The 26,466-nt window shown below is 39.3% G+C and overlaps 1 protein-coding gene across 3 annotated transcripts in view; it reads left to right on the top strand.

Moving 5' to 3' along the window:
* The window catches only part of LOC120789803 (cadherin-7-like), an 84,486-nt gene that overhangs the window by 16,350 nt on the left and 41,670 nt on the right, over positions 1-26,466 (top strand). For 2 of the 3 annotated variants that reach the window (XM_040126840.1, XM_040126839.1), the window contains exons 2-3: positions 13,471-13,765; positions 23,305-23,424. In XM_040126840.1, the coding sequence (XP_039982774.1) occupies positions 13,471-13,765; positions 23,305-23,424 (415 nt within the window). Of the gene's footprint in view, positions 1-13,470; positions 13,766-23,304; positions 23,425-26,466 lie in introns of those variants that run through there. The other variant, XM_040126841.1, reaches the window with a different exon arrangement.

The following is a 26,466-nucleotide window of genomic DNA, read 5'->3' as shown; positions in this document are numbered from 1 at the left end:
TAATAAGGTGGATAACATTCTCCAGATCCACATCTCCAATATTTGGATTGTTCATTGTCCTTGTCGGTCATCTTCATCCATGTATTGTAAGTGACTTGCGCCTGAGAAGAGATTATTGATGTAACTGTCATCAGGCGGTCACCTCAGAGTGCTCCCAGCGATGAGTACTCTTCACTGAACAGGTTTTTAATCAAAATAATGTGTGTCAGACACCATCGAAACCACCAGCGTTTGCTGTGGAGAGCCTGGGTGCATGTCAAATACAAGAGTAAACAACAACATGGGCAATTATGCTTCCACCAAGCATGCAAAAAAATGTATGAACGGAATGAAAACACTGTTTGTAAAAATCAATGAAGAAAAAGAGGTTAGTAGGGGAATTTAAACGACGGTGAGGATACTGTATGTCTTCATTTTATAGTTATAATTTATTTTTTCTTATGAATGAAGCTCTTGTCTGTGATATATGTTTTCTTTGACAACAGAGATTATTTGTTAAGGCACATGAACAAATTTCATTTTTAAAGCTGGTTGTTAAATGACTGTTAAACTGGCTGGATATATGTTGACTGGGTTACACAAGCCGTGCACATACGGTATCATAGACAAAACGCGTCTATGCAGATGGACAGCATTGCAAGGAGGAGAGTGAATGACATGATCAATGTGGCCAGATTATTGAACATTATTGGCAAACTGGGATGCATAGGGTTAATATAAAAATGGGAATTAACGATTGAAGGACATGTGAATGAGTTTCTTACTTCTGGATCCAAGAGGATCTTCACATCTTAACATAACTACAGCTATGCTAGGGGCGCTGTGAGGCTGTACTTAGGCACAGTGGTGCTTTGAGCTAAATGCTAACTTCAGCATGCTAACATGGCTACAATGACAATAACATGATAATGTTGTCAGACATTTCTTTTCTGCTTTCTATTAAGTACCATTCCAGTTATTCATAGACTATATAACCAGACCCAACCCACTCTCGCTACGTTCATTCAATGGCAGTGGATTCGCCAGGCAGCGGTTCGGGTGGATGGCAGGTGTACAAACTGCACGACCGTTAAACCAGAGACCGGGGTTCACATCCAGAGACCCCTCTGTGGTGAAGTTTAGGCAACAAAAGCACTTTGGTTAAGGTTAGTGAAAGATTGTGGTTTTGGTTAAATTTAAATGAACAGGTTGTGTCGGAAGTCACTGTGAACTTTTTCTCTATTAAACCAGACCACGGTCTTTCCCTAACCTTAAACAACCACTGTGAGAGTCTAAACATAACCATAAAAAAGTGTTATAATTCTGTGGTCACTACAAGTTGATATTTTACCGTCACGAAATCAATATATTACATTTTGTGACAAATTTCACAAACTGCTGTGACACTGGGTTGCAAATTGAAATACATCAGTATGAAAGGCGTGCTAAGTGTGACGAAAAAAAATGGAAAACAACAAATTCAAGTTTTTTTTTTTCAATTTTCTTTCGTTCAGTAACCTTGGACATTTATGAAAATATTTTGATTATACAAAATTGGTTAATTTGCATTTATTTCTGAAGATCCTCAAAATTCTGTACTTAAAATTCAGGGGTGCCAATAATTTCAACCAGGACTGTAGCTGACGTGCTGTCCCGAAATCCCTTCCCAAGCAGTTTTCACACCACTTCGCTCACACCAATTAACGCAACCCTGATGACTCTCAAGAGTGCCATGCGACCTCGCATGTGATCTTATTGACCCCAAACCACCTGCGGGGGTTTAAATGTCTTGGAACTCCCCATGATCATCAGTCAATAGAACTGATGAGGCCTTTTAGATGACTTGCAAACCTAAAACGGCAAAAGTAGATGCACTAAAAATATATATAACAAGACATACAGTATATATATACTGTATACAAAAAGTACATCTACAGTTTTAGCCTCCAAAAAGCAGTTTTAGGGCATTTTTCAAACTGCCAGGGTCTTTTTCATATGGCAGCCAATGGGGAGTGGCTGCAAGACAGATGGAAAGCAGCCATTTTGGAAGGGACTGCCATCTTTTTTGGCAGAGCGGCGCGCTTTCTAAAGTTGTCGAACATTTTAACTTTTTAGAGGAGACCACACAAAGTGGACTGTGCACTGCTGTTTTTGTGAGTGGAGGAAGAAGTGTTACGGTTTTCACCTGACATGGTTGTCACATTACAGCAACATCAAGGACGGAAAAACAAAGTAGAGAAGTTTGTAGTAGCTGCTTTGGCGCTGCGGTGCTTCTTTGAACGCTGAACACCTTTTATGAGTCACCTTTCCATATTTTTTTGCACATTATGTGATGAATAGAAAAACGTTTTCTATAGAGATCCCGAACAAAATGGGGATAACCTTACTCTGTCACATATCGAATGTGAAAGTATAGTTCCTAGAGTGTAGGACTATAGACAAAATTAAATTCTAAACCATGAAAAACTGCACCCACAAACCACCATTAGAATCACGAATCAATCACTTCATTCTGACCCGGAGGGAGGGCACAAGTGTTTATTACCTTCTTTGATATTACTTCTGCCTTTTCTAGCTAGAATTTGATCTGACTCTAACAAGCTGTCAGATAACAGAGGCCTTTCTATAGAAAACTGAGACAGTTGCAACATTTTTTTTTTTTGAAACTCAGGAAAGACTTAATGCACAGTGACCCACTACAGATGGAAGTAGAGTGAGATTGAGGCCTATAGAAAGCTTTCAGTGTTTGGTTAGAATATAATGTAGGCTCTCACAGAGGGCATGTACATTTATAAACAAATGCATTAAATGCAAATTATATAAATGAAAATTATAAATAAAAGCCTGTCTCTCACATAGAGACCTGGTTATCACTGCTTTTGAGGTAAATAAAGGCACAGCCCACATGCAAACCCAGCCAGTGTACACATTAGCATTTTAACACTTGTATTTACATATATTGGAATTCTGATCCTTTTTATTTCTTTTTCTAAATCTTACTTTCACTCCAATTATTTCCATTTTATCCAAGAGTTTACGATAATATTTTTTTGCACAAAAGCCTTTTAGTACAGTCTCAAGAGCATGCCACTCTGCATTTCACTGCATCTATTGTACGAGCATTTGACAAATACAACTATTGAAACTTGTCCCTTGAATCTTCCACAATAGTTAGACCCTGGTCCAATTTTGTCTTTGTTAACTCTATTTTACTTGAAATTCTAACTCTACTGAAACACGTACCCTAAGTGCTCCGATTAAATGAATTATTCAAACACATTTGAAGGCAGATAAGTTGTCAAAAGTGCTGTGCAAACATTATAGATTGATTTTCAGCTTTACATTTTAAGTAGGCAATCATAGCTTTGAAATACTGTATAATGTGTCAAATTGTCTTAAATAAGTAAAACATATTCATAATCCATGACCAAGGACGATAGTCACTAGGAAATTTATAGAAATACAGTGTTGCAGTGAATTCAGTGGGTTGTAACTCTGGATGAGCAGAGTTGGACCCAGAAAATCTAAGACCTGGATCAGAGGGTCAGAACACTATCTCAAGTGATATTTATAGCCCACTGTAGCCTCTTGAACTGTGCGACGTGTGTGCACGTATCAATGTCAGCCAAACAAATTTCTCTAGTTTTACTGGAGTGTACTTTGCAAACATGGTAATTGAAATTCGGCTGATTGATGAGGCCTGCACGCACAGTCAACCAGCGTGCAGTATCCAGTAGCCCTTGCTCCTTATGAGCAAAATGAGCTATCAAGGTACTCCCCCTTGTGTGTTATGGCAACCCAACCGACGTGTGAGCAACAGAGTCGGGTGGTGTCCCAATCTACCTAATGGGGGAAAGAGCCTGTGAAGAGCTCACTGAATAGTTTCCTCCGTTTTTTTTTTTTTATTGGTTTCGGATACCTTTTTAAAAAACAATCCGCATTCCAAGAGTTGACCGCTGACCCCTGTGCAGTCGGAAGGATTGGCGTCATGGTTTGATCTGAGTTGAAACCTGAGAAAAAAGTTACTCCGTGTGAATCTGTGTTGTTTGACTTTATCAGTTTTCGCCTGTTGGATGTATTGGTTGTGAGGCTGTTCTAGGCCCATAGTAGCTGTCAGGCTCGCAAAACGCTTCACAGCTGTGACTGATTGGTTATGGTACGAGTCTATAATGAGCTATCGCTTTTGACAACTTGTTTGTGGGGTTTTTGTCCTGGGACTGAGAGCTTATAGTAAATAGTTTGCTAATTCTACACTGACACAAACTTTAACCCTATGATCAATAATGTTTCTCTCTCACCAGGATTTCTCTCATCGTATTTTGCTTCATTTTGACCTGCCGAAAAGAGAAATAATGACTGTTCTGTGTCCAGCATGCAATAATGATTTCTTGTATTAATAACAGCTTGATATTGAAATACCCTTTCCTTCTTGGTTTTCACCTTTACATTTAGATCCATCCATCAATAGGGTGTCAGTTCTAGCCTGCGCTCACCTGCACGTGGAAAAAAAAAAAAAAAAAGACAAAGAAAACCAGCAGTCCTCCCAGCGATTGCATCTGAGGATCCTTTTTTTGTGACAAAAAGGCTTTGATTCTCTCCCCCATTATACTTTGAAAGGGATGCCTATTCCTGTCTTCCGTTTATGTTCATCTCTGTGATGAGGGCAGCTGAATGCCACACGCGTGCTTGCACACACACACACACACACACACACACACACACACACACACACACACACACACACACACACACACACACACACACACACACAGAGTCACAAAATAAAAAAATAAAGTGAAAGCTTGCCCTGATTGCTAGCTTGATTACTTTCACTGATGTGGGATGACAAATCGTCATGGTGGCAAGGCTGGCAAACCAGAAAAGGCAGCAGGGCACCAGGCTGAAAGGCCCGGGAAGCACTCCTGCATGTCTTTAATTAAGATGTGTGTGTCAAGGGCGACTCCAAACATGGTCTCATAGTGCTAAAGTAAATTAGGAACATTTGAGTCGCATTTAAAATGCATGTTTATCTTATATATCTTCTATATTTCACTGTATCCAACAATCGTTAATCAGTAGTCAAAGTACTGTTAGTTATTCCTTGTAAAAACTGAGAAGTGCTTTGGCTCTGTAACTTTTACCAACACAACACACGGGCTGCTCCATTGTTTTCTGTCAGGTCTGATTGTTTCAGAAGCAGCGCCTCTTATTCACTGCAGGCTATGAGTGCATTATATTCCAGGGTTATATTAAGCACAGGCCAAAGCATGAATATGTGTAACTGATACCCACATTCATGTTAGCTTTTGATTTAATGTAAAAAATACTGACAAAAACATGAATGGCTGATTTAATACATTCTCGGATTAAAACTTGGATGTGTATATACAGTTTTCTTGCATAAACAATGTTGAATAAAATTGTTTGGGCCTATTTCTATGGAATACAAATTCATTTTCCCCACATGGAAAAAAAAAAGCCATTATCTCTTTCGTGTTATGATTTAGCCAGCGGGTGCAGATATGAGCTGCTGCTGTCTGGAGACAAAGTGTATAAATGGCAGTCAGAATTCCAAAAAAATAATAATTTCTGACTTTGATTGAAAGCCGATTCCCTTATGTGAACAGGCGCCACGTCAGAGAGAGAGCAGTGAACCCTGCTGAAAACTGCCTCTCTGCATTTTCATTTTTATCCCCCAGAAAGACCTATTTGCACTCGCATTGTACCTGCCGTCAAGCCATCACGCATTTTTGTTGCAAATTTAAGTCTGTTAAACTGCCTTTTTGACAAATTCTTAATCAGCTTATTTTGGTTAGGAAAACAGAATTCCTCCTCCAAATTCAGTTTTGCTCAATAAATGCATGTTTTGCTCTTTTGTTGGGAAAAAAAAAAGTTTTTACTCTTTAAAGTGACACTTTCAACTACTTCGATTTCAACTGCCAGTGTAACTGTTAACTGTGCACTAGTTCTAAAACTTTACTTTCAACAGACACCCGTGTCTGTCTGTTTGTCTATTCATTTGTCAGCAGGATTATGCAAAAAGTAATGAACTGATTTGCACCAAACTTGGTGGAGGGATGTGGCATGGGCCTGGGAAGAACTCGTTCAATTTTGGTGCGGATTTGTTTAAAGGGGCGGGTCCGGGAATTTTTTTTTTTCTTACTTTCCTTAACATTGCGGGTTAGGGTCTTTTTCGACTTTTTCTTCAACTTCTCAGGAAACTAGAGAATGCGTTCAGCAGAGCACAGACCTCCGCCAAAGCTTATGTTAAAGAATATATACCAGTTCTTCCCTGGCCCATGCTCCATCCGTCCACCAAGTTAGGTGCAAATTGGTTCAGTACTTTTTTGCCCAATCCTGCTGACAAATAAACAAACAAACAGACAAACAGACACAGACATAACCTCCTTGGCGGAGGTAATAAAAAAGAATCATATCATATTTATGGTGTTGAGATTTATGAGTTTGGTACAATTTGGTGCAGATCCAGAGCTAGACAGAGATATCTAGGATTTTTTTGGCCTTGCTAGAGGTGAGCGCTGTAATGAATGCCATTCTAATTACCTCCTCCAAGGTGGTTATGTGATCACCCGTGTCTGTCTGTTTGTTTGTTTGTTTGTCAGGAGGATTACGCAAAAACAACTGAACCAATTTGCGCTGAATTTGGTGGAGGGATGGGGCATCAGCCAGGGAAGAACCCGTTCAATTTTGGGGCGGATCCAGATCATTTGATATTAATTTGAATTTTTTTCTCTGAGGTCTGGTGTCTGTTGTTTGGCATTGGCCTTGGCAGAGGTGTGCGTTCTACTGAGCGCATTTTCTAGTTTTGATTGTTTTTACCTGTAATAGTTCAGCTGACATCCTAACTCTTTTCAGTGGTTAAACATCAACTGACACCTCAACTCTTTTAAGTGCTTCAGCTGCAACTGCATAATATGCGTAAACATAATATCTCACACGCAAAGAATTAACTCTTTTTTTTTATTGTTGCAGTTAGGATTTTCAGCACAATAAGAAACACTTTATTATTTTTTAAGCCTTTTCTAGTTTTGTATTTTTTGAATGTCGAATCATATGAAACTCAAGCATATACTGCAGAATCAAAATGGATAATGAACACTATCCTCAGAAGTCTTGTAGAGTCCATGACTATTCTGATCCAACAACATATTAGACAGGTGGTCTTAATGTTTTTGCTCATCAGGGTATGCCTCTGGAATCTGCCCCATCTCAATAAATCAACTTCCTATGGCAGTAATTACTACAAATACCGTGATCACGTGTAATGTCAGGTGTCTTTGTGTGTTTATATGCATGCATATGTGTGCATAATTTATGTCTGATTTGATTAGATATGACAGTAATAAAAATCTTTCTAAAAGCCGCGCCAAAGTGCTCTACAAGGCGATAAAGCCAAATACCCACACAGTCAAACCATTGAGATTTATATTAAAAACAAACAAAAACCTAAATATACAGACCATAAAGAGTCTAAAAGATAAGGGGGACTTAAAGAGTTAATAAAATAATATAAAAAAATGTCAAAAGTGTAAAAATTAGACATAATCTTTTAAATTTAAGGAGAATAAGGATAAACCAATGTGTACAGATCCCATGCATCTGCGCACCACTGTGTGATAGCGAACAGTTTCTCCATGGTGACTGCCAATTCCCGACCCCCCCCGCTTGAAATGAAAGAGGAGAGCCTGAGCCACTGAGCCTCTCTCTTAGCACAGTACCATGGCTACTCACCAAAACATGGCCAAGTGAATAGACGAAAAGCCAACAATGTCGGGAGCTGCACTGAAACCATTTTTAGCTGTTTTTGGTCGCAGAACGGCCCTTCTTTGCCCTTTTCTGCTCTCCTCTTTTATTTCAGCTTCATGTATGTATTATTGGGTTATGTAGTCCGAGCTGGCTTAACATATGGCACATACTAGGTGCCATAAAAATTAACTTTATTCACTGGCAAATGTATTATTTCAGTGGGATATAGCAAATTAACTATGGTGTATGATTTACACATTGGTAAGGATTAATAATTGCAGGTTTCTTATCAGTTTCTCAACAGAAAACAATATCAGACGCTCATTGTTTCACATTTTATTTTTGGGTTGTTTGTCACACATACTTCACTACCTTGCTTGTAGAGCTCCAGTTAAGCACTGCCGTTCAAGCTGCTCGGTGAAATATCTTGAGGGCAATTCTTGATTAAGGGCTCTTGAGCAGCGGCAGAGGCTGTTTTAGTGTACTCCAGGATCAAGGATTGCTCACAGGTTGCCTGTAGGTATGGACTTTTGTATCCATTTTGGATTGTGCACAGTCGATTGAATAGAAGAAGTTGTACTCTCCTCAAGAGAGATGCAAAAACAAAGCATAAAATGTATTTTGCGGTTTGAGTCTTTTTATTTATTTTTATTTTTTTGTTTTGTTTGAGGCCGCTACATTTTCCTACTTCCAGTCTTGTACAGAGCCAAGCCAAATGGACGTAAAGAGGAAGAAAATAGAATTACACAATCCAACATGAGTTTTTATGTATCACAGAATGTCAAAACTGAAAATTCAAATGTTAGAACAATCTGAACACATTTCGCAGTAGTTCTGGTGATAGGAAAAGCATGTATCTTGGGTTGTTATGGGTTCTTTTATGCTTTTTACCCTTCTCCCTTGCTACGAGGTAAACAAGCAAACACAAAGCTAACAGGGTAGTCCCTGGAGAACTGCCTGCATACAAAGGGATGATAAGTGTCAGCACTGATTTCAGAAGGGTTTGTGTTCATATCCCACCCCACCTTCACAATCCCTGGGAGCGCCTTTGAGCTACACCGCCGTGCAGCGCTGTGCTGCATGCTGTCTTACACTCACCTCAAGGGAAGCAGGGAGAAGAATTACAGAGGAGTATTTACATTTTTGCAAGTGAAGCAGCTATGGTGTTCAGTAAAAGTAATAAGACTTGAAACTTCAAAAACCACCTGAAAATGAGCAGTGACGGTTTTAAAATGGGTTAGATTAATGAGAGAGAAACATATCTGACCAGGGTATACTTTTAATAAGCTCTGCCAAGCTATACATATTTTATGTGGTCCTCAGTGCTGATGAGATTTAGAGATGGAGTATGTGAAGCCAGTTGCTGCATTTGTGTGTCCTTCTACAGCCAGGCAGAGAGTAGAAAATGGAGCAAACCAAACAGTTCACTGAAAAGACCACATAGTGTGCTTGGCCCCCGACCCGGCTTGCATGCTTTGTGCCCGGTCAGCTTTGTCCTCCTTGTCCATGGCATTTACCAGAAACAAACCGCCACGGATGGCTTCCTCAAGATTAAATGTTGACTCTCTCCATGACTGACAATTTACCTCAAGTGTGCTCCTGACAGCAGGAGATGGTGAATAAACAATGGTGAGCTCCATAAGCGAGGTGGCATATGCATACTGAGGCTTCAGGACACAACCAATGCAATCATCATGGCCCTAACACGGCATCCATCAGCCGGCTGATGGATTCCATTAATAAAAAACCTTTGGTGTTATATCCTCTGTTCAGTATGTACCCCTTCAGCGCTACCAATATAATATTGACCTAATCATTCTCCACCCCTGCAGCGCAAGCTTGGAACCTGAAATACCATTGTTATTTATCCCATAATGAGATGTTGACATTTACAGATAAATTGAAAGAAGCATTTCAACAATAATCCTGTGTGACTACATTGTACTATAAAAAGAAATGCCGTTCATTGTTCTATGAGATAAAAAACAAGAGGAGACAATACTTATTTGCAAAGCATTGTATATGATTTGCACCTACTTACTCATTTGTTCCATTTTGACAGTAAGAAAATAATCATAATGATAAAAATAATTGAGTTGCTCAAATATAATCAATCTTCTCTATAAACAATTTCTACACAGTGTAATGCAGTAGCTGTACTTTTTGTCCTCTTAATCACTGGGTCAGTAGTTGTAAGGATATTAAAAATCACATAGTGTCAAGGAGGTTTTTGCAAATCATCAGACGACTCTAGAAGGGAGAGGGCAGGCCTTTGCCCTTTCATCATTGATAGGTAGCTGCTGGACTCAACTGGGGATCAAGCAGGGGTAGGAATACAGCGAAGAAATCCTGAACCCAAATGGCATGTCGATGAGGAAAACCTATCTGCAGACTTTTTCTAAGCCTTAGCCTTCTCCCTCCCAGAGCTTAGTAGTAGTAAGAAATTGCCACAGTTGCAAGGCGCCGGGCGTGGAGGAACCTCGCCTTGAGACACAAAAGACTCTGGCTGTTTTCTGGCTGTCATTCTGTGTCACTTGGAGTTCAAGAACAGGGGCTCAGGCTCCTTTAGGAAACATAGACAAGTCTGACAAGGGTGATGACGAGGTGATTTCAAATGGTAGAAGAATCTCAGTTTCAGGGGGAATAATGTGGTTTCTTTCCCACTCCTGGAACAGTTGATCATCTCTTCCCAATTACATGGAAACTCTAATTTTTTTTAGAGTTTTCCCATCCAGTTTGCATGTGTTTCGTGGAGCACTTTTGGTGAGGACTCTGCATTGTCATCAATTTTTGTTTGTTATTTTCAGGGGCACAAAATCTCAAGCACACAGCTAAGAAGTTGAGTGTCTCCTGATTGGTAATCTTAGCGGTCAGGTTATGCCCTCTCAGAACTAGTTCAAACATGTGGTCTGACCACATCAGGAATCAGAAGGGTTTATAGTTGTTCCAAACTGCCACACTCGAAGGCACAGTGAGAAGCCAGCCTTCACTGAGAGGGGGAAGACGTGATATAATTTAAATACTGGGCTTACTGCACGCATTTTCGGACAATGTCTCCTGGAGAGCATCCACAGTGTTGCACTCTATTGTTCAATTCTATTCAACCATTTGACAAGCCGTTCTGACGGAGTATACTGCCCCCCTTCTAGGACGGCATCTCTTCTCTTTGCTGACAATGTGGTACTGTTGGCTTCATGGGGCATCCACCTCGTCTTGAGGTGGTTTACATGAGTTTGAAACAATAGAGGTTTGTAGTGCAACGGGATGCAGTGTTTTAGGAGTTGACCCATGTTTGAGACTTGAAGTCAGGATATTTCAGCCTCTGCAGCATCTTGTCAGTCCTCCAACTAAATGGAAGTGCAATACTTAATCACTGGAGTGCCCCTTTAAGTTTTCAGGGTTTACACTGTGATTCTTGGCAGTTAGTACTGATACTTTGCAGAAACCATTTGTGCAACCGGCTGGAGAGAGCTTGGCTTGCAAATAAGTAGGGAAAGCAACTAGCTCGAAAAAGCAATTTTAACAGAGACAGATGGAAATACTGAGCCTGGTCTTTGAGAATTGATTTGATTAAGAACACTATTGAAGTGTAGATATTGCAGCTTCAATTGAAGCTTTATTCTATACACATTTCACACCAAGTCTTGAGAATCATTAAAAACATTCCCTGAAAATATCCACTAAAAGCTTGCTCTGTAAGGTGTTTTGTCATGTTCGAGGTGATAGAGTAAAGACAGAAACATTCGCTCTGCTAAATGATGACGGTTAAAAATGGTCCATCTGTCCATCTTTAAATTCGAACAACAGCCTTCCAGTAAGATATATGAAAATTTCTGTGTTCACTCTGATGTTCAGCACATTGAAGGGATTGATGGCCATCAGACAGCTTTGACTTCAAAAAGGATTATTCAAGGTTGGTTACTTGTCATGGTAATTTTAATGTTCCAAGAAGCTTCAAGTGTTCTTTCTTTAGAATTGTTCAAGGATTATTTTTTGCAGTCGTACTTTGAATAGGGGTCTTAAAGTCATCTTTAAACTTGTGACTTGTTCTTCTGAGATTAAACCTCTGTCATAAGCATAGGGTTGCTGTAGTGACTACAAAGGTTCACTGATAAAAATGTAGCTTGTCTGACTTCTTTGTAGACCTGTATGTCTTTCTATGAATCCTTATAACAACTTCTATTAATATTTTTGCCTATTCTAGCTGCTCTAGGAAACAAAACTTGAATTTCATAGTGTCAACCCACATTCTTTGAATTGAAAAAGATTTGATTTGACGATATTAACTCATGTGCCACTAGTTTTAGGGAAGGATGGTTTATATGGCCATCAAAAAAGGACTGATCTGACAGCATGGCTCTTGGTGCATGACCTCAGCTCTTACTATTGATCCTCAAAGGGAAAAACCCTACAGAATCATTTTTGCTATCAATAGTGGATAAACTTCAACTACACTTTGCATTTTTGGCTGCGCTTGATGGCAATGAGAGGGAACTGCTGAAAATATTTGAGCTTTAATATACAGATGTCATGTAATACAGCATGTAATTGAGAAATTGCACAGATAACATTCACGTCTATCAAATCATCTGAGGTCCTTTTATTCCAGAGGGAAGAAAATGGATGAAAAGAAGAGCAACATGGAACACTGAGTCTAGTTTTCACTCAACAGTGCATTCACTCACTCCTATTGAAGTGGTGGTTTCAATATTGGATTCTTCACTGCCTAAGAAGTAACTACACCTGACATCAGTGTCATTTAAGCAAAGAGGTCAAACATGAAGTATAGGGTCTCCACTGGGACAGACGTACTCTATATTTGCTTAAAATGTTTCCCAGTGTATCTTTATGAAGCACATTTTGAAAGCTTTACAATAAAACTTTGGCAAAAATGTAAATGGTAAATGTTTTCTGAGTACTAATTTTACCTTGACATTACTAAGGACAGATTTCTTTCCAGAAAACATAATATACACAGGTCCATTTGTTGAATGATTCATCATAGTTTTATTGATTCAAACACATTTTGTATCAGCTGTAGTATGTTTTTTTATGGGAGATTAGCTAGTTATTGCTGGAGGTTTTAATAGAAAAATTGTTACCTTGTTATGTTGATCATTTGTAATGGCCACTACATTAGGAAATCACAGTGGCATTACAGTAAGTCGCAGCATTTCATTTCATTCCATTATTTGTGGCCAAATGCAAATCATGATGGGATTTTGTAACAAAATTCATGCCTGCATAAATGGTGCATGTTTTGATCTTTTCATTCAGTTTAGATGTTTGTCTAATACACATGATGTGTATTTGCTTGTGTTGTTTTTATGCGCTGTTCATATAAGCTTGATATGGAAAGGAAAATTCACATGGTGTAAATATTAAATATTTAAACAGCATTCACATATTTTAGTAGTATTTGATATGAGATTTTTATACCCTACATAAAATAAGACAAGTGCCATGAAATATACTAAAATACAACCAAGTTTATATTCCAGTTCAATCATCTAGCTTCTTATCTTTGAATAAGTGAAATGAGCAACCTCATTCGTGTAATCATTATTTAATAATTGCTAGTGGAACAATGCTTTCAGACAGAAGCCTTCAAGCCATTCTTTATTAAGTCTAGCATCACCATTAAAATATTTAGATTAGTTTTGCTCCAATAAATTATTTACTGTCATATATGTCCACCTTTAAACTGATGTTTTCTTCCGACAGCTGCACTCAGATGTGGACAAAGGAGATGGCAAAGTGAAGTATGTGTTATCTGGCGAGGGTGCCACCTCCATCTTCACCATCGATGAGAACACAGGAGACATCCACGCCACAAAGCGGCTTGATCGGGAGGCACAGGCCTACTACACCCTCCAAGCTCAAGCTGTAGACCGACTCACTAATATACCGGTAGAGCCCAAGTCTGAATTCGTGGTCAAGGTCCAGGACATCAATGACAATGAGCCTAAGTTTCTCGATGGGCCGTACTTGGCAGGGGTACCAGAGATGTCACCCTTAGGTAAGCCTTTGTTTTAAATACAATCTCATAACAGCTCCCCCTTTCTCCATAATGTTCTGCATCCTTGCACTCATCCTTCTTTTCAGCTCTCTCTCATACTCTGACTTTCTCTTTGATTTGCCCTCACTCAAACATCTGCATTCCAAAATTTTTCCATCTCACTGAATTTGTCTTCATCTCTCTCAATCTTTAAATCATGGGGAGAATCTGAACATTTGCAATGTTAATTTAAATCCAGGGTGTTTGCTTTTTAAGACTCAATATGTTCTAATCACATTCGGCATAATTTAAACTGCATTAGGTTCTTCTTGTACATAAGCTCCACATCACTTGAGGTCCAGTTTATACTACTTGGATTTTGGCATCCCTTAGTCAGATCATACAGGTTTATCGGCTTCTTTGTTTTTTTTAACCAATATTCTGAAAAATAAGGCCCTGGACTGTTCTCTTCAGGAGGTCTTTGAGCTTTTAAATACAATTGGTGTAGTTTTTGAAAGTGTAATGATGTACAAAGATTGAACTGCCAAAATGCCCTCGGAATTGTAGACAAGGCAAGGCCAATCTTCTTGAAGTTTAGGTTTCAGATGTGCAGTAGAGTAGCTGAAAGCAGCTTCACCTGCACTGTTTTTAATCTAACAATAAGCAGACAAGTGGCAGATAACCTGAGATGTCTGTAGGGCTCATATTGTGGGTAGAAATCAGAATTACAGTTGGGTCCAAAAGTCTGAGACCACTTTCCGATTCAAGTGAATGGGTTTTATTATTCTTTAAACTATGAGATTACATGGTTAGTAACTGACATAAGAAAGTCAATGGAATAAAGTAGCTTCCCGTCAACTACATTTGCAGTCACTGTTTGTAGGTACGAGACTACAGCCATGCTAGCAGCTCTGTGAAGCTCTCCTGAGGTACAGTAGCTCTTTCAGCTAAATGCTAACGTCAGCATGCTAACATGCTCACAAAGACAATGCTAACACGCTGATTTTTAGCAGGTATAATGTTCACCATGTTCACCATCTTAGTTTAGAATGTAAGCATGCTAACATTTGCTAATTAGCAGTAAACATAAAGTGCAGCTGACGCTAATGAGTTGTGCAGGAATTTGGTCATAAACTATTGGACAAGGATTGGTGAAATTAAAAGTTTGACCTCATGAAGTTGCTAGATGAAAAGTCAGATGATCATCAAAATTATTACAATTTAACCAGTTTGGAACATGACATACAAAATTTGACATACAAAATTTCATTGCAGTCCATCCACTAAAGTGGTGGACCAACCAGCCAACAGACCAAAAGACCTACATTGCCATACCTAGAGCTACTGCAGCTAAAAACATTATAAAGCCTAATATAGTTGTTCAAAGGACTCAGCAGGTCATAAGTTGTTGATTACATTAGCATTTATTACTGCAGATATTTCTTTTATCTGTCTATTTTAAATGCACTTCTGTGGGAAGTCACCCTATCAGACCCTGTCTTGAACTGCCTGCAGGGTCAAGATTTCCTCCGAGGTTTTGAGCGGGTCATGCTCAAGCTCAAAATGTGAGTAAACAACATCCCGAGGAAGAACACAGCTGGAGTGAGAAAGAGCGACCTCCATACTGATAAGCCATGGCCTATGTGGACTTTGTATGGACCATAACATGGCGCTTAAACTATTTGATCAGGCTACCGAAGCTGGTTTAGGTTATTTTGGAGGGTTTTTGTTTTTTCTTTCTAAGCATGAATTTTAAACTTTAAAACACAAAATTAAAATTCTAGACAACAAGAAATAGGTATTTCTGAGCTTAAAATGCTTTCAATATGCTGTTTCCTGGTGAGTTTATTGAGCCAGACTCACTGTATTGTAATGTGAAGTCTGAAGCATCTTAATTTACATATTTATCACCTCACATACAGTATGCCAGCACAGACCTCTAGGCTTGGAAATGTTGATGAATGTATAAAAACTGAGTCAAGCAAACTTAAGGTCTGAATCAGCCTTGAAGGCCATAGGCATTCTTGGCACAAATTGGGCTCAGAGTTCATGGTAGCCAGTACTTACACATACCTGCCGGCTGAAAGTGTGTCTGAAAAAATGTCTGATACAGACAAATACATTTCTATCCATCCATTATCTTGCCACTTCACGGTGGCAGCACAGAAAGCAGAGCAGCACAGACATCCTTAACTTCCTCCGTTTTCTCCTCGGGGTTCCCAAGGTGCTCCAAGGCACGCTGGGAGCTGTGGTCTAATCACAAGTGAGCTGTGACTGATGGGCTGGAGAGAGAAATGAACTTGGCTCTCTATACACAGAAAAAAGATTATATGACCTTTTCATTGGATTTTCAAAAAATACAAGCTCAAAGTTTGAGATAACTTCAAACCTAGAGATTATTTTATGTGAATGATGAGTCACATTTATTTTCCCCTGAGGGGTTCCAGTTATTGATTATTTCTTTAAACTTCTTCAGGTCATGAACATTCATAGTCAGAATGCAGTGGCACCTTGAATCCTCTGGGAGAATAGGAAATGAAACATACTGTTTCAAATATTTGATTCTTTACACAAACAAAAATGAACTTTGTCAGGCAGTGCAATCTGCAGGCGGAATAATAGTTATTATCAGAACTGGGGCCCAGCAATCAGTCCTCTCAGGATGTTGAAAGGATGCAGATTTGCTCAAATGATGTCAAATTCATTACACAATCAGCATAACTTTGCTAAAATATGCAAGAGTACAAGAGTACAATGGGCATCATCAGCAAGTACTTGAGAATGTCTGTAAAGGGTAACTCAAGAATATATCCACTTTTTTTTCGAGTTAGTGAATTAAATGTACATTCACTTCAGTATACTATCAACATGTTCTCATACCAGTCTACAGGGTAAACTGTAATGGCGGTTCTTGCCCTTTTAAGAGAAAATCAAAAGAGAACAGAAGATCAAAACCAGAAGTCTATGATGTTTTCTTACAGTCTTTGGCATCATCAAGAATTTACGAAACTGCATTTACATATGTAACTGTCATTGTCACGTGTTAGTGGACATGTGGTGACCAGGGAGAGGTGGGAGAGTGAGCGCTGCATTTGAAAGCTTTTTTTTTTTTTTTAATTTTCAAACTTTTTAGTTAAACAGCCAGCAGATATGGAGCAAAATTAGCATTCATTTGGGGTCATTTTGTCAGCCCCCCCCACCAAAACCCTGAGGGAAATATGGTTTTTGCTTTAAACCTTCAAAGTCAAAAGATCTCTGAAGGCGAGTGGGAGGTTCAGGAAGGGAAGCTTTGCTTACAACACAGGCACAGAGATCTCTGAAGGATTACACAGCCGACTGTCAACGGGGGGTACAGAGCTCAGGCAGAAACCCAGGGATTAGGAGTACAAGGGCTTGCTTGTGGTGTCCGAGACGAGAGATAAGACAGCAACTCGGTACATCAACCACAGAGGAGGATGCGTTCACACCACGAGCGCTGAGATGCAGGGTCACCCTCGCACTTTATTTACTCCGCCGGTTCCCGTGAAGGCTTTTGTCACAAGTTGTGAGAACAACAGGAGAATAAGGCATTGCCTGTCTTTGTAAATATCTGCTCAAAGCAATTATCAATGCAGTAAGGAACAGGGAAGGGCCAAGCACCTCTTGTCCTCAATAATTCCTTTATAGATGTCTTTAAATCATTAATGGTCACAGCACTGCACCGCTGATGAATGGGTTCAATTTAGAGGAAATCATGAATTTAATTAATTAAAGTAATTAGAGGCACTGCTCGTCCATACACACGGAGACCTTCTGGCCCAAGGATCTCTGAAGGCTTTTGTCTTAATCACAGCAGGGATGTCAAATAAAAGACAAGAGGGCTTGAGGACAGTTGGAGGTGTGAAAATCTCGATCCTCGACTCTGTCCCGCTGCACAGTGAAGGGCCAAAGGGGCAGTTCGAGGGCTCATTACAGGCATTAAGAATGTAATGTCGACCCAAGGCCACAGCTCTTGAATTTACTACTCACGAGTCCTATAGCCAGCTGTCATTGTTCCTGTCTAATTCATGAGAGTGGAGATCAAGGAGGGGATAGTTGTTTCATTCTGAAAGTAAAAAAAAAAAAAAAGGTGTTCCGGAAAAGAAACTTGATTCACATTATTTCTTCTCCTCATAAGTGGAGCTTTGGTGCCAATTTGATTCTACTTTGCATTGTCGGTTATACATATACACTCGGTGGCCACTTTATTAGGTACGGCTGTACAATCTAATGCGACCCAATACAACAGTCCTGCAGTAACATCTGTCTTTATGATGCTCAACACCTCCGTGAGAGTGCCAAGAAAAAGAAAAATCTAAACATTATAGGCATCAAAAAAGAAGACTTCATGGCGGAACAGTTGTACTGGATTGTATTACAGTGTACAAGTGTACCTAATAAAGCTGACAGTGAGATGCTATGTTAAAACACACACAGTTGGTAACTTTCTTTGAAAGTGTTGTAATTCATTTTTGCTTTGCAGTCACAAATGAATGTGAATTGAACTCTAAGCAATAATCCCTGCTTATCTGAAACGGTGGGGAGAAGTCGTGAATGTGCATGAATATAATCAACTTAATCACCGCTGCCTTCTTTGAATACTCATGAAGGCATTGCAAAATTACTCAGCTTAAATGGCGTGTTTTAATATTGTTTTTTTTTAGAATATATGTATGTTGCAGATCAGTTCTCAAGTCACAGATTTGGTTTCAAATGTGTTCACCTTTAGTCGCACGAAAAATTATTTGTATTTCTACATGCAGAGGATGGCACTTCCTTTGAAAATATATGCAGTTTGTATTAATATACAAGTTATAAGTTGCAATCAGGCTCACATTCCTCAAAACAAAACACATTTGCATTGTGAGTGTGCACTCAGAAATACATGTTTCACTTGACAGTCGGACATGGTCTTTTGCCGGTAGCTGAAGAATACCTGTCTCCCATTCAGATTAAGCACGCCACATTTATTTTCATCACTGGCAGATGACAGTTGTTCAGCCAAGATACCGAATTGATTAGGAAACCTGTTCTGTACACAGCTGCCGGGAATAAATAAAAAAAAAAGTGAAGATCTGATCCATCACATCAATGAAAATGGACAAATATTGAAGGGACACGGACAGGGCAAATTGAGTAGCAGGTGACAGCCTCGTGGAGCAGAAACAATCTATTCAAATTTCAGATTGTTCATCAGGTTTTTTTGACAACCAGCTCACGCCGCTGGTATTACCTTTCATTCCGGCGTTGTTGTTACACCGGGATGTTCGGTGGACTCACAGGGCAAACAACCGGTAGTTCTAAAGCTAAAAACTACACCTTTAAAAGCTGTGCTCCATCTGAGTCCACATTGAATGTTAATTTACAGCCTCGTCTGCTGCGCCTTGTGTGAAGTGATTTTAACTATCAACCTGTAATAGAGATTTAGACGTCGCCCGAGTTCTCTTTCATACAGTCATCCTTTGACCTTGGTGTTTTAAACTACCTGTAATATAACCTGTCATGACTAAGAGGTGATGATATAATCTAGGTGTCCTTCTACAACCAGCCCGGTGATAACTTCTTCACTTCACCAAGCTTTTTTTTTTTTTTTTTTTCCATTATATTGTTCACATCCAGGGCCAGAGCCTGTTAATTCTGCTTTACAGCCAGAATGGAGGACTCTAATCTTCAATTCCCCATGATCACTTCATTCTGTAAAAGCCTGTAAAATACATCTCATGTTAGAAAGTGAGATTTTTATTAGGATGTTTGCTTCGAAGTAAAATATCACCAACTTGTGAGACAACACTTTCCGTCCGATGCTACATTATAAGCTCAAGATAGGACATATACAGCATGTGCTGCTAGCCAATAAAGTAAAATATTCAGGCATGAACCAGTTATTCATCTGACCACGTGGAAAAGAGACACTCATGGAAAATGGTGCTTCTTCAAGGTTATTTCAACAATGTCTTTTGTTGATGATTTCACTGTTGCCAAGTGTGAGACTACTGAGGGCGTCAGCTTTAAGACCACCACTGACGTACAGTCTAACAGCAAAAAATAGCCTGCACCGTAATAGTTGCTTGTGTTAATTTAAAACTCTATTACATGGCTTTTCCTCTTTATTATTAGATGGATATAAATTTTTTGACCTAAAATTACTTTGCCTGAAAAAAAAAATAAAAAAATGTAACTGTGAAATGAGCCCAGTTGGAGCAACAAGGCTCATTTATACCATAATGAATGACCTATTGAAATGATCTGGCACCGATTTCCACTGATTATGTTTTCTCCGTGAAATCTTCAAACGCTTTTCTGCCTTACCTTCCAAGGCGCGGCTGTCAGCGCAGTTCATATCAGCCGCGTTCACCCGGTATTTTTTTTAAAAGAGAAATGCATAAGGAGTCATGTCTGATGTGTTCTTCTCTGCCTTGGAGGAACAGTGGAAGAGGACAATACTCTACTGCAGGTAGAGACGACAGTTGTGAGTTGTCAGCAGAGTTCTCAGTCGAGTTTTAAAACAAATTTCCTTCTTGTAAGCTGGAGGGACGTTTTGGGATTTGGGGAGACTGCTGGCCACTAAAACAAAATCAGGCTCTATAGCTTGGGTTTTATAACTTTATCTGCAGCACTCCACTGCATAATGTCAGTTTTTCCCTGAGACTACAGTAATATAAATGACAATAACTAATATTTCCTCCAGGTCAACTGAAAATAAAACATTTATTTTACACTGTAGTCGGATTCCTTCCCGTTCTATCACACCAAGGCCGCCGTTGTTTTCTGTTATTATTATGTTATTATTAAGTTATTAATAACGCTAACTGATGTGCACTATATGTAATACCAGCACATGGATTTGGACTTTTTGTTTGGCCCTGTTTTTTTTAATAAACTAAATCATTACTTTTTTTTCCCTTTATCATTTAACAGGGACCATATGGAGAAACACTGTCACATAAGGATAAGTAACGTGACAGATTTCATGCATATTGGGCAATCTAGTTAAAGCTCATTTGCAGTGTGTACGTGTGCATAAGCTTGTGTCTATGTCTTTTTATGCATTGTACATGACCGTGTACACATTGGATTCTGTATACGCTAAGTGTGATAGTGTTAGTGTTTCATTTTAAGTATATGCAGTATGTATAGCATAGATGTGACAAGTGATACCACCCACAAGTTAATCAGTGTGTTCATGTAAATGTCAGGTCTGCCTTGTTTACTCTAATTTATAGCAACAGCTTATCTTAACTCCTACCTTATGCGCTAGCTTATACTGATAAAGTATATGCAGCAAAGGGCTGCTTTCCCTGATCACAATTTGACTGTAAACTCCTCCACAGCGGTAATTTTTTTCAACCATATACAAATTTTGTTTTTGTATTTTCTCATTATTGGCATCCAAACACCCTTTAAGCTGTGGACACATAATCAGCCTTCCTTTCACGGCCAGAAGCTGCTACGTCTCTGCTCACGTTGTACGTGTCGATCAATTGGCCACGATGCGGAGCTCGTACTGAACTCCCAGCAACGTTTATTCAAACTAGTTCCCACAGTGTCAGCTTTTTTTTGGCTGCTGTCCAGCGAAGCTCAGTTTTTTATATCACAGCAGTCTCAAGACTACAGTTTTAGCCACAACATGTAAAATGCTACTCCAATAACAGTAAAACATGCTCACCACAGGTTGTTTCAGATCCTTTTGAAACCCGTCATGTGGTAAATCAGGCTGCCGAACTGCTAACGCTGCAAGACAGGGTACCAGATCATTGATCGTTTGACTGATTAATCGGGCATCAGGACCCTGCTCAAACTGCACGTTAAACGACAACCGATCTTGCCGAAATTCGGCCCATCTCCAAAACTACTTGGTGGCGACCGATTCAGAATTAAAATCGGGCCACATCTTTAGAGTGTCTTTCTGGCATTAAGCGGACTGTTGAGGAGTTAGAAAAAAAATATCTCATGTTAGATCGAAAGCAGCACTCTTGAGGGTGGGAGTTGCTATGGAGACATGGCGTGGCAACTTTGTAGCCGACCCTGAGACAAGCGCTGACCAATGGGAGAAGAGGACAAAAACCCCAGTCAGTGATTAGTCTATTGACTTGTCTGCTGGCCAACGAAATGAGCCACCGTTTTTAGGCCAATTTGCTATGTAGGAGAAAGCTGATAAAACATTAGTCTAACGTTTGTATTAGCAACATCAAATGAACATGTAACTTAAGGAAAAAAAGTCAAGCTTTAAAATCCACTTAATTTGTTCATTAGATTAAGTCTTCACCTTGAGGAGTTTTAAATGATTTGGTTTTTGCTTTCTAAGAACCCGTTATACATCTTAGTAACACCTTAAACTGATATAAAATTAATATGTAAGTTAAAGGGAAAGCCACATTCCCCATAAACTGTACTTACTTTGTTAAACAAGGGCTTTTTGAATTTAGGTCTCTTTTTAAATTAATAGAGAAATTAAGGGATGTCTGGCACTTGTTTTTTTTAAATTCTATTCTATTTCACTCTTCTAAAAGCAGAAAAATGTATTCATCAGACTGGAACAAATCATTAAACTTGATGATCAGCCTTTCACTAGCACCACCAGCATTTAATAGAACATCCTAAAAGACTGCAAACCTGTCTCTTGTCCTCAGGTATAATTTCGTTTACATGGTTTCCCTTCTACAGATGAGCATCTTCTCCGGAAGCAGTTTGTGGACTCGTAATCAGTAACAGGATGGATTACCATCTGTTCATGTTAACAGAGATTTTAACTAGAAAATAAAATAATAAGCGTTTTTTTTTTTTTAAAAGGGAAGAAAGGAAAGCAAAGATGTTTTCCCAACTTTGTCTCATAAAATTCTTTACTCTACAGACCTTTATTGAGCTCAGTTAGTACACCACGGGACAAATTCAATCACTTTGACTCTTTTGAAACCAAAAAAAAAAAAAAAGCTGCAGCATTTGTTCAGTAATGATGTGAAATACATAGTAATTTAGCTTTGTCTTTTTTGGAGGGGGTGAAGTGCCTTTTTAACATGCACATATTGGTTGTAGAACCCATTTGGCTGCCGAATTAGAAGCAACAGATTGAAGTTACCAGAAAAGATGATGCTAATTGATCTGCGGGCGGAAAATGGTAACATGGCAACAAAATGATCACTAAAGATTCTGCAGCCGAATCACTGCAAATGATGGTAACAACTGAAAGTGTCATTTGTTTAGCAGCATTTGAGGCCAAGAGCCAGTACACAGCACATGTCCGATCTTTTGGTGCTGCTGAAGGTTTCAGTGAAAACTGCTTTAAACTCAGGTATTGTGTATAAAAATGAAAATCAGTACAAAACTAAAGTAAACACTAGTTCCAACAAAGGAAGACTAATGACTAACGAGATTATTTACCGCCTCAGATGTTACATTTTCATAGCCTTTCCCTTTTTTTTCCCCCTTTCAAGTAGAATTTGTCATACACTCAATTGATATGATGACTATTTCCACATTTAGCTCTGTTTGACTTGGCCTCTGGATGTTGTCTTGGAAACTAATGAAGGGCTGTCTGCCCACAGGAACCATGGTAGTGCAAGTGGCAGCCACAGATGCAGATGACCCAACATATGGGAACAGTGCCAGGGTGGTCTACAGCATCATCCATGGACAGCCATATTTCTCAGTGGAGCCCAAGACAGGTGGGTGCAACATTTTTCAGACGAAAGTAGCGGTGATTGAATGTGCACATTTGTTATTTAAAGGCCCTAAAAACGCTCTCGATCAGATTTTTACAAAGAGTGATGGGGTACCACATGAACACACAATTTTCTTCAGCTGGTACAGTTTTGGTTATTCCACATAATAGATTTCTTTATTGTGTTTGTATCCTTTCACTGGTTTGAAGTGGCAGGATTCAGTGGCAAAAGGTGATGTCTTGTGTTTCCATGCAGCAATCAGAATTGAACAATACTTGAATCAATGTGATGACAGTTGTTGGGTTTTAAGCCTGTGTCACCAGACCATTGTCAGTTTTTCAAAACTGTTTGGTTTCTTCTTTCAAAGCTACATAGTGTCACTTTAAGCATTGCTCATACTGGAAAGTACACCTAACATTAGTTACTTGAAAATTTCTTGCCCTTAGTACCAAGAAAACAACACTGACACTTTAATTTTGCAGTCGACATATTAGTTGTATAAAATGCAGCTGACAACCAAATCTATCAAGTATTGCCACTTGGTGTAGTAGAAATAAGAGCAATCAAATTAGAAAACAGCCTGAGAAAAGTGGTTAAATAAGCTGCAAGATAAGATTTAACGATGTTTGTTGACTTGTGGACCGTTTTATCCTGAGAAGTACAGCGGCAGTCCTCGCCACATCTTCATAGCTGCCTCATTAGCCACTGCCCTGCCGAGGCTCGGCTACTTCATGTAAAGCACTCTTGCAAGAAAACAGAAAGATATGGGCCATCCCATAATATTAGGATTCGTCCTCTGCTTTGAGAGCAACACATACACACATACCTGGATTTTATGTATGTAGTTGTAATTCATGAACTGGTGAAAGCGACTGCAATGCAGGGATTTATGTTGTTTATTTTTCACACTCAGGCAGACACAGAAATAAGAGAAATGCTCGATGACAAAAACGCCATGGTGACCTGTAGGGTTCTCTAAACATCCAGTAAACCTAACCATCGGAAGAAAATGGAGCACTCAGGAAAAATGAATGTACTGTCTATCACAAGAAAGGAAGTGACTTCACACTGTTTTGGCCTTATGGATATGGTGTCTGAAGAGGGAAAGATGTTGTGAGCATCAAAATTTCTGCACATTTAGCTGTGAAGCCTGCAAAGTATCACCGAATTTCTATGTTGTTTTTCACTTTCTAGAGACCTTCGACTAATGAAGCCTACCGCTGCAGCTTTCATTAGGAAACATTTCCATGTTTCCATGTTTCCATGGGGCTAACATTTACATGTTTTATACACTCTAAATGAGAAAGTTCCTCATGGATACTCTTTAAGCTTTGACAGGTCCACTGGGACCTCTCTGAGGCTGTACATCTTTGATTTTAAGTGAAGGATTCCCCAATGGTTCCATAGAAGCTACAACTTCCATGGGCTCATTAATGTCTTAAAAAGCTGTGATCACCTTGATGAGTTTGGTTTGAAAGTTGTAAATCTATAATCTTTTTCCTCAGTTCCTTTTCTGTGAATTCAACTGGTGATTAAGCACCTGATATCCATGTATATTGGCAAATCCAGTCCTGTTTCTCCGTAGTCATTATTAAGCCCAAAAATAGCTGGTAATAATTTGACTGTATTAGTCCAAATTTAAGATGGACCATCTCAGTCCATACTGTATGGCTATTTTACACAGCCTCATGTTTACATTGGAAAAACCATCCAGTTTCATTGATATTTTGGAGAAGTTCATACATACTAAAGTAACCCCTTGAGTAACTTTTTAAAATATTAGTCTTTTTAATGAACCGATTTCCAACATTTTTTAACAAATGCCCTGTTCGTCTTCAATGATATGTGGCTGGTAGTATGTCCATCATTAAAGCGCCCCATTTCTCTGACTCTACATATTTATTGCATTTGCACAAATGAACTTCTAGTGCTGGCTTAGACATCCTCTCCTGACAGGACAACTAATTCTAAAAGTGAAGTACAAAATTGTAAACTAAAGCTAGCTGTTAGACTAAATATTACATATTCTGCCTCTCAATTCTTAAACCTTCATTTATTAAGGGGAGCAGAAACAAGCTCTAAACACAATACTGACATATGATCACCTTTTGCTGTTTGGTGCTGGGTAGGTAGTGTTCAGTGGGCTGTTTTGAGCTGTTTTAGCCAAAAACAGCTTAATTTATAGTGATATTTCCGGCCACTTGGTGAGTGTACATCCGAAATTCACTTTTCTTTTAGCTCTGCTTTGGTCTCCATCAACTCCTAAGGGAAATATCTTGCTCTTTAACTGGTAAATGCGACACAATGTTCTCCTGCTAGTCACTGTCTTTGTCTGCGTATTGTTTGGTGCTGGACAGGTAGTATACAGGGGTTTTTTAGAGCTTTTGACTGAAAGGTGCTTTTCCACCAAAAGTTCCAGGAATTTTAATTTCCCAAGAACTAATGTCCAGGTACTTTCCAAGGGGTAAAAATTCCCCGCGCATATTGTAAGATGCCTTTCACTGACCTCCTCAAAAGGTTCCCATTCCTGTGGTGGAAATGCACCTAAAAACTTATTGAATCTGGAAACTGAGTGGTTTGACCATTAATTGGCTGATTCCTGGGCCCTCCTGCCCACATGTCAAAGTGTCCTTGAGCAAAACAACCTTTAATTGCTCCCGATGTGTATATGAAGGGAAAAGTCAGTTTTCAAAAAAGTGTCTGCCCAGTAATTTTTAGGTTTAAGTGTTGAAAATTGCTTAGTGTAGCTTTAAGCCTAAAAATTTAAGCACACAGATAAATCCCACATTGGTACTTTTTCTGTAGGACAATGGCTGGTTTATTAACCTGTCACACAAGCGCACACATAGAGACACAGACACACAGCTACATGTGCACCCAGATACAGCCCTTGGGCCCCTGCCAGCGCTTCGGCTGTCTGCTGCCCGTCTCTGCCTGACCACAACTGATTATACTTGGCTCTCTTTCCATCCACACTGAAGGTGATTGGATCTCATGGTTATGAGATGCAATATTGGAGTCAGAATTGAATAGCATGGATGGCCG

The sequence above is a fragment of the Xiphias gladius genome, chromosome 5 (assembly GCF_016859285.1).
Source record: "Xiphias gladius isolate SHS-SW01 ecotype Sanya breed wild chromosome 5, ASM1685928v1, whole genome shotgun sequence".
NCBI classification, from domain to species: Eukaryota; Metazoa; Chordata; class Actinopteri; order Istiophoriformes; family Xiphiidae; genus Xiphias; species Xiphias gladius.
The sequence above is the reverse complement of the archived record's forward strand: the minus strand, read 5'-3'. Positions and strand labels throughout refer to the sequence as shown.